Source organism: Biomphalaria glabrata, chromosome 8 (genome assembly GCF_947242115.1).
Source record: "Biomphalaria glabrata chromosome 8, xgBioGlab47.1, whole genome shotgun sequence".
NCBI lineage: Eukaryota > Metazoa > Mollusca > Gastropoda > Planorbidae > Biomphalaria > Biomphalaria glabrata.
Window position 1 is genome coordinate 32,894,314 of NC_074718.1, and position 14,332 is coordinate 32,908,645.

At 37.3% G+C, this 14,332-nt stretch overlaps 1 protein-coding gene across 1 annotated transcript in view; it reads left to right on the forward strand.

Moving 5' to 3' along the window:
- LOC106069325 (uncharacterized) overlaps positions 1 to 13,314 on the forward strand; it is a 37,844-nt gene extending 24,530 nt beyond the window's left edge. The window contains exon 4 of the mRNA XM_056039359.1: positions 11,416 to 13,314. Within this exon, the coding sequence (XP_055895334.1) occupies positions 11,416 to 13,003 (1,588 nt within the window). The 3' untranslated portion in view covers positions 13,004 to 13,314. The remainder of the gene's footprint in view (positions 1 to 11,415) is intronic.
- Positions 13,315 to 14,332: the final 1,018 nt, after the last annotated feature.

Consider the following 14,332-nt stretch of genomic DNA (forward strand, 5'->3'; position numbering starts at 1 on the left):
CCCCTCAACTCAAGAAAACATTAAGAAACTGGAACAGACACAAAATAGAGCAGCGAGATTCATAACTAAAGAATATTCACATTTGGCTAGAGTAACACCTTTAGTAAAATCACTAAATTTAGAAAGCCTTCAGGACAGAAGGCTCAAAAGTAAAGTAGCAATCATACATAAAACACTGAACCATAATCTTCAAATACAAAAACAAAATTTAATAAAATACTCTGAAAGACACAAAGATAAAGGCACATTCCTCATCCCATATGCTAGGACAAATTTGTACAAATACTCCTTCTTCCCTAGTGCTATTATAGCATGGAATGGGTTGCCTGAGCTAGCCAGGAAAACCAGTGACTTGGCAGAATTTAAGTCATTGGTTAATATGCATGACTAAATGCATGAAGCGTATGACGTAATCATCTTCTTTTTTGAAGTAACGTCTGTATTATATAAGATACTAATAAAAAAAAAATTCAATACTTGAAACAGTGTCATTTACTTTGGTTAATATTCAAACTTGCATTCGTAACTACAATGAAAATAAGTTTTTTGTCCCTTGAAAAAGAAAATTGACACACCCCCACACCCCCAAAACCGGTATTCAGGACATCGCACCTCCCTTGTCAGGACGCCAAGCAGACGCCAACCCCATGTTGAGACACAGTGAGCTATTTCTGTCCGCCGCTTCAAGTTCTTATTTCGTAATGAGCTGTACTTCCGTTTTGCTTTTCAATCTTTTTATGGGTCAAGGCTCACTAAAGAATCTGACTATGGACTCAAAACTAAAATTTAAAAAAAAATGAAATTGATTTTAGATCTCTCAGTTTGAGTTTCACCTGGCCAAATTTATAGGCCAGTACAACATAATAGAGTACTTGATCAATAAAGAATATCAATAGAAAATACGATTACAAAAGAAAAAAAAAAAGATTCGTCAATGTTATATGCGACAATGTCAAAGCGCAGACAATCCTTGGCTATACTTCCAACACTCTCCTGCTTTCCCTTGCCTCGTCTGAATTTAATGAAACTGTTTTGTGGTGTGTGCAGGGAGAAAATGCTCGGAGTAATAGCCCATATTATTTTTAAACTTGCCAACACTGCAGATACTGTCAGATGTCAGTACACTCGGTACAGTGTCATTACTTACCGTCACGTGTGAGTTAGGATGTTGCTTTTTTCAAAGGTCGTGTCTATGATATGACAGAAAAAAAAACAACTACCATTTGATATGAGATAACTATCACATGAAAGGAGATCATTTATCACGTGATAGGAGATATTCTTTATCACATGATAGGAGATATTCTTTATCATATTATAGAAGATATTCTTTATCACGTGATAGGAGATAATGTTTACCACATGATAGGAGATAATCTATCACATGATAGGAAATATTTTTTACCGCATGATAGACTCTCTCATCTATGTATTGATTTTAAAATATACTTTGGTTCTTATTACCTAGTGCTCAAGATCATTGAGTGAATCGGTGTTCTCGGGCGCATCATTTAAAGACTTCAGGGGAAAGGAATTCGGCTGTTCTCAAAAAGTGCTTCTGTTTTACAAAGATATTATCTAACTCCATCTGTCCTTCTGCTAAAAATGTTGTACACATTTTGTCCTCCATTTCCCACTCTCGGGTCACGTTGAAATGTTTTTCAACATTTTTCGTAGCCGATGGCAATACATGAATCAATAAAAAAAAAGTATTTAGTTATGTGACAATGATTTCGCGGTTCTTCCCACTAGATAAGTTTTTTTTTTTTGTTATTTTAAAAAATATATTTTTATATTTTTCTTGTTATTATTCGACATTGACTCGCAGTGGATATCGACATCTCTTCTTTTTTTTTTTCGGGTTTTCTTCTTTCACATTTTCCTCAATTTTAGAAGTTTTAGAGAACTCTTTCTTGATCTAAACTGGTTCACCTGATCAGGCAGCTCTCTATTCAGGGATACCCTGAGGCGAGTATTTTGAAAGATATTCTTGATAAAGTAAACAGCTTTGAAGCATATGATCAGCATTGTCGGGTAATTGACTACATCGCCCTGTTTCACTCTTTCTAGTTTTGTTCATAGTTAACATGCGAAGGTTTATTAGGACTTACTTTAACTTATATATTGAACTTCAGTAACAAGTAACATTAAATTTTAAAAAAAAAATACAACTCCTCGTTTATGAAGCAGGCGACTTTTTGAAAGAGCGATTATTTTGTTCTTAATAACTAATGATAGATAGATTTTTTTTTTAATGAGACATTTTAATCCCGACCCTATTCTCCCTTCCCCCCCCCCCCCCGACTCACCCTACCCTACCCCGTCCCTTCAGAAATAAATCCTGGTTAATTCTTTCTCTCCGTAATTATTTACCACAATCTGGTGGAATCAACGTTGGTATCGTCAGTTCGGCGAGAAAGAGTTAAGCGAATGTAAAAATCTATTCAGAGTATATAAAATTATAATAATAGGCCTATAGAGGCTAGAAGACTGTACGCGACATGTAGATTGTTAATGTTTATATTGAACTCTTTAACGAATACATTCGGGAATACCCGCTGACGTACGTGTGTGTTCAAGATATAGAATGTCTACAGCTCCAGACCAAATTTAATTTTTAAATTATTGTAGTTGGAATATCATAACGGTCGAGCCAGAGTTTTCTCATTGTGTCCAGTTAAATAGTAAAAACTTTATACAATTTCCCAAGTTTTAGTTCTAATTGTATTCAATAAATGAGACTGACCTTGATCTACATAAGCAAGACAGGAAGCACTAAAGGTAGAGTGATACAAGGCAATAATAGCGTTCACTTAATCATTCTAAGACCTCTTTATGCGATGAAAAGCTGATTTTTTTTATCTACACACAATGTGATGAAAAGCTGATTTTTTTTAATCTACACACAATGCGATGAAAAGCAGATTTTTTTTTCAAATAGATCTCATTGCTACAGTTAATTACCAGAACGATTCCCTTCCTACAATTAGTAACTAAACCTTCTAACAGATAGTTACCAGATAAGATTCCATTCCCTCATTTGACTTGTAGATAGATTACATTCCTACAGTTTGGCAACAGATAGACTCCCTTCCTACATTTAGTTACCAGACAGATTCCCTTCCTACATTTAGTTACCAGATAGATTCCATCCTTACAGTTAGTTACCAGGTAGATTCCCTTCCTACAGTTAGTTACCAGATAGATTCCATTCCTACAGTTAGTTACCAGGTAGATTCCACTCCTACATTTAGTTACCAGATAGATTCCATCCTTACAGTTAGTTACCAGGTAGATTCCATTCCTACATTTAGTTACCAGATAGATTCCATCCTTACAGTTAGTTACCAGGTAGATTCCATTCCTACATTTAGTTACCAGATAGATTCCATCCTTACAGTTAGTTACCAGGTAGATTCCCTTCCTACAGTTAGTTACCAGATAGATTCCATTCCTACAGTTAGTTACCAGGTAGATTCCATTCCTACATTTAGTTACCAGATAGATTCCATCCTTACAGTTAGTTACCAGGTAGATTCCCTTCCTACAGTTAGTTACCAGGTAGATTCTATTCCTACATTTAGTTACCAGATAGATTCTATTCCTACAGTTAGTTACCAGGTAAATTCCATTTCTACATTTAGTTACCAGATAGATTCCATCCTTACAGTTAGTTACCAGGTAGATTCCCTTCCTACAGTTAGTTACCAGATAGATTCCATTCCTACAGTTAGTTACCAGGTAGATTCCATTCCTACATTTAGTTACCAGATAGATTCCATCCTTACAGTTAGTTACCAGGTAGATTCCATTCCTACATTTAGTTACCAGATAGATTCCATCCTTACAGTTAGTTACCAGGTAGATTCCATTCCTACAGTTAGTTACCAGATAGATTCCATCCTTACAGTTAGTTACCAGGTAGATTCCATTCCTACATTTAGTTACCAGATAGATTCCATTCCTACATTTAGTTACCAGATAGATTCCATCCTTACAGTTAGTTACCAGGTAGATTCCCTTCCTACAGTTAGTTACCAGATAGATTCCATCCTTACAGTTAGTTACCAGGTAGATTCCATTCCTACATTTAGTTACCAGATAGATTCCATTCCTACATTTAGTTACCAGATAGATTCCATCCTTACAGTTAGTTACCAGGTAGATTCCATTCCTACAGTTAGTTACCAGATAGATTCCATCCTTACAGTTAGTTACCAGGTAGATTCCATTCCTACATTTAGTTACCAGATAGATTCCATTCCTACATTTAGTTACCAGATAGATTCCATCCTTACAGTTAGTTACCAGGTAGATTCCATCCTTACAGTTAGTTACCAGATAGATTCCATCCTTACAGTTAGTTACCAGGTAGATTCCATTCCTACAGTTAGTTACCAGATAGATTCCATCCTTACAGTTAGTTACCAGGTAGATTCCATTCCTACATTTAGTTACCAGATAGATTCCATTCCTACATTTAGTTACCAGATAGATTCCATCCTTACAGTTAGTTACCAGGTAGATTCCCTTCCTACAGTTAGTTACCAGATAGATTCCATTCCTACAGTTAGTTACCAGGTAGATTCCATTCCTACATTTAGTTACCAGATAGATTCCATCCTTACAGTTAGTTACCAGGTAGATTCCCTTCCTACAGTTAGTTACCAGGTAGATTCTATTCCTACAGTTAGTTACCAGGTAGATTCTATTCCTACATTTAGTTACCAGATAGATTCTATTCCTACATTTAGTTACCAGATAGATTCTATTCCTACATTTAGTTACCAGGTAGATTCCCTTCCTACAGTTAGTTACCAGATAGATTCCCTTCCTACATTTAGTTACCAGATAGATTCCCTTCCTACATTTAGTTACCAGATAGATTCTATTCCTACATTTAGTTACCAGATAGATTCTATTCCTACATTTAGTTACCAGGTAGATTCCCTTCCTACAGTTAGTTACCAGATAGATTCCCTTCCTACATTTAGTTACCAGATAGATTCCCTTCCTACATTTAGTTACCAGATAGATTCTATTCCTACATTTAGTTACCAGATAGATTCTATTCCTACATTTAGTTACCAGATAGATTCCCTTCCTACATTTAGTTACCAGGTAGATTCCCTTCCTACAGTTAGTTACCAGATAGATTCCCTTCCTACATTTAGTTACCAGATAGATTCCCTTCCTACATTTAGTTACCAGGTAGATTCCCTTCCTACAGTTAGTTACCAGGTAGATTCTATTCCTACAGTTAGTTACCAGGTAGATTCTATTCCTACATTTAGTTACCAGATAGATTCTATTCCTACATTTAGTTACCAGGTAGATTCCCTTCCTACAGTTAGTTACCAGATAGATTCCCTTCCTACATTTAGTTACCAGATAGATTCCCTTCCTACATTTAGTTACCAGACAGATTCCCTTCCTACATTTAGTTACCAGATAGATTCCCTTCCTACATTTAGTTACCAGACAGATTCCCTTCCTACATTTAGTTACCAGATAGATTCCCTTCCTACATTTAGTTACCAGGTAGATTCTCTTCCTACAGTTAGTTACCAGATAGATTCTATTCCTACATTTAGTTACCAGGTAGATTCCCTTCCTACATTTAGTTACCAGATAGATTCCCTTCCTACATTTAGTTACCAGACAGATTCCCTTCCTACATTTAGTTACCAGATAGATTCCATCCTTACAGTTAGTTACCAGGTAGATTCCATTCCTACAGTTAGTTACCAGATAGATTCACATTCTACAGTTAATTACCAGATAAACTCTATTCCTACAGTGAGTTACCAGATAGATTCACATTCTACAGTTAGTTACCAGATAGATTCCCATTCTACAGTTAGTTACCAGATAGAATAGATTCCTATTCTACAGTTTGTTACCAGATAGATTCCATCCTTACAGTTAGTTACCAGGTAGATTCCATTCCTACAGTGAGTTACCAGATAAACTCTATTCCTACAGTGAGTTACCAGATAAACTCTATTCCTACAGTGAGTTACCAGATAAACTCTATTCCTACAGTGAGTTACCAGATAAACTCTATTCCTACAGTGAGTTACCAGATAAACTCTATTCCTACAGTGAGTTACCACTTTTATTGAATGGACTATAGAATTTTGTAAAAGTGCAATCTCAACATAGTGTATTGTTTTAAATGATATTACGTGATGGTCCACAATAAAAGAAATATTAATTAGGTTAAAATTCATTATATTCTAAGATCTATTGTTAAACACAAAGTCCTTATGAACTGAGAAGTCAAAAAAAAAAAAAAAAGCTGGTGACGCTAACTAGCAGTAAAACATTTCTGACCTTTTCACTATGGACAAGAAGAACTCAATTTGAAACATTAATTATGCCCTGGAGATATAAATGAATGTGGGAGTAGTTTATTGTCATAAATCTTTGAATGTGTGTCTTGTTTGAATCTTTGAGAGCGATGGAAATGTCTTCATAAATCTTTGAATGTGTGTCTTGTTTTAATCTTTGAGAGCGATGGAAATGTCTTCATAAATCTTGGGGGAAAAAAACAATCAGTACGGAATGTAGACAATAATATTTTGTTATGTTTTTTAAATTTATATATATGTAAAACAAGAAAAGGATGTAAGCTCGACATAAACCAAATACTTGACATTCTTTACTTCGATAGAAATTGTATTGAGGGTGGGAGATGACCTAATGACGAAGTTTTGAACCTCAAAAACCTCCAACTGTTTGATTCCCTACAAAGACCAACATATTGTCTAAGTGATTTGGGAGGACTTGTTGTAATGAAAGCGGCTATTCAATGCTATAATATCGTATTTGTCCGAATCTGAGAAAAAATGTATATGTCTCAAATCTCAAACTCTCAGTAGCTAAGAATATTCAGAATGTAGATACTGAGGAACCTATCACCAGCGAGAGAAAACAGTATTATGCAGGAAGGTGATTATGTCTGCGGTTGGTTAAAAAAATACCAGAAGATGGTTACAAACTATATGAGACATAAGTTACAGATGTCACAAACGAATGGAGACGCAGCATGTTAAAAGTATTTGATGACAAATAAAAGTATTGTAGATATTTTAGTTAGGTCATACATTTTAAGGTTATTTGTATCATATTATTAGTAAATACTTTTTTATTTATAAACCTATATTACTATGTGTGGTTTATGGAAAATGGGGGGGGGGGGGGGGGCGCCATTAAAGTAATTTGCCCCGGGCGCACGTTTTGCTCACTACGCCTCTGGTGCGGTGTTACAAGGAATTGCTATATAATGTTGGAAGATATATATGTTTTTTTTTTAGGTATTGAAATAGTTTGAATGAAGATGTATGTTTTTTATGCACGCATCTACACGCCATACACAATGATTTTAAAAAAAAATCAATTCCTAAAATCCAATTGGGACACCTCAGACTGAACAGTTACAAAGTGAAATTAATACTAAACAGATATCGTATTCATATTGAATACTATTCATATTCATTAAATACATAATTTAGAGACATATCAATGAAATAAATATTTTGTCTTACCGTTGCATGATTATAAGGAATAGGGAAATTACTAATAATCAATAAGAAGAAAAATGCAATATACTTGTTACTTCCTCTGAGTCCCATACATGGGGATCACAATGCTTTAAAGGCAGACAATTAATTCACTAATTAATGCAGTGATATTTCTGAAATTTTAATAAAATGTCTTTCGCAGGACGAGCTTCTTTCAGCTTGTTAAGATAATGAAAACCTGTCAAAATAAATGATGCGCATTTTTTTTACTATGGCGAAAGTGTGAGGGGAGAGTAGGAATGTAATGAATGTCCGCAGGTTGGTGGTAATGCGCTTAGCTTAGGTTCGATTCCTGGTGAAGACTAGGGTTTTTTGTTCATTCCGGGCTCTTTGGGCGCCTCTCTCAACCCAGCGCTAATGGGTACCTGACATTAGTTAGGGAAATTAAAGGCGGCTGGTCGTTGTGTTGGCCACATGACAACCTGAGCCACAGAAACTGATGACCTTTATATAATCTGCCCTATAGATCGCAACGTCTGAATGGGGGAACTTTTTACTTTTAATGAACTATCAACAAAAGACAAAATAAATCTATAAGGACTGATACGCACAAAAATGTAGTAGGGTCTACTGTGTTGGATATACGTTTTAAAGAATACATTTTAACATTTCAATATTTATATAAGTAACAAGGAATAATGTTCTACGAGATGAGCGTTAGTTTCCCTTGTTGGTATCAAACAAAAATAATTAATAACCAGTAATCAATTGATTAATTAGGTAATTGTTTTTTAATTGATTCGTGTATCGTCTACACTAATGAATAATTGTGCAAAGTTTCATCTTGATCCGAGAATGGGTGTGGGAAAAATAACTTGTAAAAATTTTGTACCAGACAGACAGAAAAACAGACAGGCAGACAGAATGAGTTGATATAAACTTTGTAAAAAAAAAAAAGAGATTTTTTTAAACCAAACACAGGATTTCATTTAGCTCAGTGGTTACCAGAATCCCATATGATATAAGGATTCAAACTGAGCCTTTCAAAAAATGTTATTACAAACTTAATAAAAGATTGAACAGAAATGTATAGTTTAAAATTGCTGAAGAAAATGTCAGCTAATATTGATTGAAATTACGTTTTCACGTCTTCTTGAAAGAGCATGTGGCATTCTTTCAAACTATTGCTTTAGTTACATGCTTCCAGACAGTGCTTAAAAGTTAATTCTCAGAATTGATTCTTAGGTATTAAATATGTCTACACAATCCTCGCTTTGTCAGGATAGTCTGACACTCAGGGAGACTTGGACAGCCCGGTGCATTCGTAACTTGTCTGGTCAATATGTAGGTTACTTTTAATTATCGTGAATCTTTTTCTCAATCGCGCTATGTGTGTGTGTGTGTGTGTTATAAAAACTCCATTGCTATTGGACTGAAACCAATAACAGACAAAACTGTGGGCTGCAACAATCAGTTTTTAATCCAGGATTCGTTTTCAGAACAAGAACAGATGGCCAAAGAACCAGCAGCAATAGCGTTAAGAGAAGATGGAGACGAAGTTGTTGTTTTGCTGTCAAAATGGTATCTCACTTCCTTCACCTTCACCAATTCCTGACTCTGTTGGCGCACCACACATGATTCTTCGATGTTATCTTACCATTGCATTCTCTGCCTCTTCTTCTTTTCCCTCTAGGAAGATTTTTACGAGCTCTCTTGATATAACCATACAGCTTGCGATTTCAGACTGTGGTCAGCAGGTCATCGTGGGGCTCAATAGTCTTTGTGTTGTTGTTTTTTTCAAATTTAATCATTTATAATGCGGCCTTTGTAGGTGTAGAATCCTTCTATAGCATCTCGACTCCATGGCTCCTCTCTAATTCCGCAGTTAGCGTTCAAGATTCGCAAGCATAAAAGAATGTCGCCCTAACCAGAAAAGCGCATCAGCCTGACTTGTTTAGAATAAATAGCTTTTAGGCTTTATTTTATACTGCTGTTTCTAACTGGTACATACATTACAATCGCAACAAATCGAAATGTATACTCTGAGAACCGTTTTTTTTTTTTGTTTTTGTTTTTTGTTGTTGTTTATTTCGGTCATGTAATTCTCTCAATTCAACAAATATTTGGCAAGTGCAATACTTCAGTATTTCTAGCCTCATTATGAAAGTGAGGCTGAGTTTGGACATTTTGAAGAATGCTTGTACCGCATTCACTTTTTTTTTAATTAATAATTAATAAAGAAATTTAAAATAAAAATGAAATAAAAGGGAAAATAAGTTTTTCTCATCCATTTTGTTACAATCCCTCTATTCAAGTCAGAATTTTACGTAGGAAGCTGTACGCTGATCTCAAAAATGGGTCTGATTATTTTTCTAGAAATTTAACAGTCAATTTATATCGCTAAAAAAAGAATTAGCCTACTAGCAAGTTAGTCACACGGGGAAAAACGCTATGTTGAGCGTTTTCATTTTTCAAGCAAAAAATGAAATACGTTTTTATTTGGCTAGAGATCTAGGTCTAGATCTATATCCAACATCGGTTTTGAAAGGACTTTCTCGTTCTTGAAATGACTATCGCCTTTGGGAATTTCCGAATGCAAGGCTTTTCTGACTGAAGAGTTCAATAAATGAATGTTCAGGAAGATTTAGCGCATCGTCTTCTAAGTCTAGATCTAAATGTTTATCATTGGAATGTTATAAAGTGTACTAGATCTATACATTTTTTTAACCAGGATTTTTTCACTGGTGGGAGGAGTGGGGTAAAAAATGTTCCATCTTTTTAGCGGCCCCCGAAAGGGGAAAAGACGCTATTAGTTTTGTGCGAAATGTCTGTCCGTCTGTCCGTCCGTCCCGTTTAGATCTCGTAAACTAGAAAAGATATTGAAAATCCGACATCACAATATTTTAGACCATTCAAAGTTCTGATGCAACGGCTACTTTTTTTTTTCTGAAAGCGAAAAATCTAATTTTTAAAATCAGTTATGCAAGCAGTTTTTTAAAGAGAAAAAGCTAATTAGTATGCATTATAAGTTTGATCTAATTTAAAATGAAAAAACTTCATTTTTCTGAACATTTTTTTATTGCGTAATTTATTTTCACCTTCAGGATTCGCATAAGAGATTGAGCCTTTTCAAAACAATTAGATCAATTATAAGACATCAGTTAGGCCAGGGGAGGCGCGGTGGCTGAGCGGTAGAGCGCTTGGGTTCCGAACCGGGGGTTCCGGGTTCGAATCCTGGTGAAGACTGGGATTTTCAACTTTGGAATATTTGGGCGCCTCTTGAGTCCACTCAGCTCTAATGGGTACCTGACATTAGTTGGGGAAAAGTATAGGCGGTTGGTCGTTGTGCTGGCTACATGACACCCTCGTTAACCGTAGGACACAAAAACAGATGAACTTTACATCATCTGCCCTATAGACCACAAGGTCTAAAAGGGGAACTAGTTAGGCCAGGTTCACATCTAACTTTACATTCACTTACACCTATCCTTTGATCTGCGGGACCGTTGGGGCACTACACAAGATCTGTTAACCTTCTTTCTCCATTCTTATCTCTCATTTGTCTTTGATATAATTTTATTTGGATGTTCTTTCTGAAAATATTGAAGCCTGCCTGGGTGGACCTCTTCGGGGGCCGATTTTGAGTTTGTGTTTCCACACAAACTGTCTTTTGTAACCTTGTTTTAATCTAACATTTATTAATTTTTAAGAGAATAACAATCGCTTTTATAAGTTGTATAAAGGAGATATTGTCTTTTTAAAAAAGTATTTATGTTCTTCTTGGGGTTTTTTCCTCATCCATTTTATTCTGTTATTTCTCATTCACTTTTGTCTGTTGTTTGTTTTTTTGTCACCCATTTTATTCTTTGTTGTTTTTTTCTCTTTTCAGGTGTTTGTTTTTTGCGAGCCTGACATGGTTCTTCTCTGCTGCCTATAACATTTGGTCGGTGGTCATCTACGACGTAGAGAATGTCAACCTTCTGCCCGCTGCCAGGTCCCCGGAGTACTTCCTCTGCTTTGCCTCCAATCGCTTCATGTACTTGCACGACATCTTCGCGGTGCTCAACCCGCTGGTGACCTTCACCTTCCCGGCCTTATGCTCCAGCCTTCTATTCCTCTACTTCTTGCGGAACAAGAGGGAGGCGGACAAACCCGGGCGGCCTTACAAGTCCTCCAAGTCGGTGGTCATTTTCACTTTTGCCCTGCTGGTGTCCTTCGTAGCGAGCCATCTTCCGTGGGAGATAGCCACCCTCGTTTTGAACCACGACGCGCCAGCGCACTACGCGGACCAGTTGATCAGTTTGAAGGTGCTGCACCTCATTTCTTTCTCCAGGGGATTCTGGGATATATTTATTTTTGGTGCGTTTCGACATTATGTATGCAAGAAAGAGAAGGCGCTGGCCCACTTCCGGGAGCAAAGGTCGTTGCAAGTTCAGCGATCTAATCTGGCAATCCCGATGTCGGATCGACCTATGTCGACCAGTCTTTTAGACAGCGATCCGTCTGTTAGCCGTAGGTACTCTAGTGACATAAGCAGGAGGGCATCCGCCTTTGACGACCCTCATTCGTGCCAGATTGAGCACCACCCAGGAGTGACACCACAAGAGGATGACTCCCATCTTGTACTGATCAACAACTATGTGAACGTAGAAGACAGTTCTCTGGGTGCCGCAAATCCTGCGGCGCCCCAGCTCCAGATCCCCGTGGTCACGTACACATACCTCGTTCCAAGATCACCGTGTGCCTGGGAAAACACGAGAAATCTCATGTTCCCTCCAAACAAGCCGCCCGTCGTCGACCTGAATCGGCGCAACACTCTCACCGGGAAATCTCGCTTCGGAAGTTGCGAAATGATCCCGGAGAGTTCCGAATCGGATAGCGTCGCTGAGATGGGGGTCCCTGCAAAAAAACAACAATACCAGAGGCGAAAATCTTGCGGTGACAAAGTGTCTCATCTCAAAGTCCGTGCCAGCAAACACGCAATGCTCAAACATTCCAACTCACCTGAGAACATCAAGGCATGTGTCAAACTGATAGAAGATAGCGCCGATCTTAACTCTAATGATAGTGACGGGGTCGTTTTGGAGCTTCGCAAAGTTCCCAGCCCTGTTTTCAAGAGAACGTTGCACATCGACCAGCCATCACCGGTCATGGATCACGACAGTGACCGCCTTGTTTTGACTATCGACAACGCAAGTAAAAACAACAATAAAATACAGCTGACCGACTGTCTAGAACTAAATCGAAACTACAAGGACTCCCTTCCTCTTGAAAAAGGAAATTCCCCAAGCCTGACAACCAGCAGAAGCGCGGACGCAATCGGATCGCCTACATTGAAAAGCCCAAGTCCAGAAATTCGAGATGATTCCAGAAGAAACACTCTCACCGTGCCCACTGCTGTGCCTCGCAGGGGCAACAGCTGCAACTATTTAACTGTGCCCTCCTCTATTACGCCTTTTTTTCCTGGTTCGTCCTGAATGAGAATTTAAATGCTTCGTAAACAAAATCATCGCGCAAGTAAAAAGGCAGCATAGACTTCATCGACTTTAGATTGAAACACTAAACCCACATAGTTCTGAGCCACTCGAGTTAATGATGTCTCTTGAGGTGTCCAAACATTTAGATTGTTGGGGCGAAGAAACGAGCTGCAAAAATTTGGTAGAGAAGCGGTAACTTAAACCAAGGCTTATTACCTTTATAATTTAAAAGGATTTATGCTTGTCTTAGGGACAGTGGCGTAGCTAGGGTGGAAGAGGGGGTCCAAATTTGAAAATCCCCCCGGGCCCCCACTTGAGGGGGGGGGGCTAAATGAGTGTCCGAAGATTGTTTTTACATTAGATATTAAAATAATACGGCATTACCTCATGTCATGATGTCTAATATCAAAATGCAGGGGCCCCTAAAGAGGTCAAGCCCCCCCCCCTGCCCCAAATCCCTATCTACGCCACTGCTAGGGAACTAAATATAGCTACTTACTCAAAAGTTAAATAGTAAAACGACATACAATCAGTTTTTTTTTATTTCTAGTCCATTTCTTTTGGTCCAGCATTGAGTCTTTGTCCACTATATGCCCTGTCAGACATTAACTCATTACTTTCACTCAGCGGACACCTCGCATATGTTCTGTTTACCAAACAATTGTGATGATAATGTTGAGGCCAAAATGCACTCCCTTGTCTCTCAGGAAGAATTAATTCCCTTTTCGTATGTTGTATCTGTAAATGTGAATGCCCAAACAATATTTACGTGAAGCCTAATTATGTTGACCTATGTATTAATTTATTACGGTAAACCTTTAAATTACATTAACTTTAAAAATGTTTCTTGTTAAGTTCTGACTTTTCGTCTTTGGTGCGGCGTTTTTTTTTTTTCGGCGCGAGAATGGTAACGGCTAATTTGAAATGTGCAGACGATATGATAGAAATGTCCAATCTATAGTGCAATGTTTCCCAAAGCTAGGGTTCCGTGAGGCCTCAATATGTGTTTCACGAACTACTGAAGTAATTAACTCGTAGGCCACTACGTGAATAAATCTCTTTAAAAAATAACCAAAGTGTTCCGCTAAATACTCACAATGTGCAAAGTGTTCCGCTAAATACTCACAATGTGCAAAGTGTTCCGTTGTGGAAAAAGTTTAGGGAAAAAGCTATAGTGCAATACAAAAAAAAAAGGAATGATCATTTTAATTTTAAATGAGTGAAGACATTAAATGTGGTCTTCTTTCAGGCAGAAAGTTATTTTCTGAAAAGATTTCTCCTAGTTTGTTTTTTTAATACATCGAAAAGCACTTTAAATCATTCCTAGAA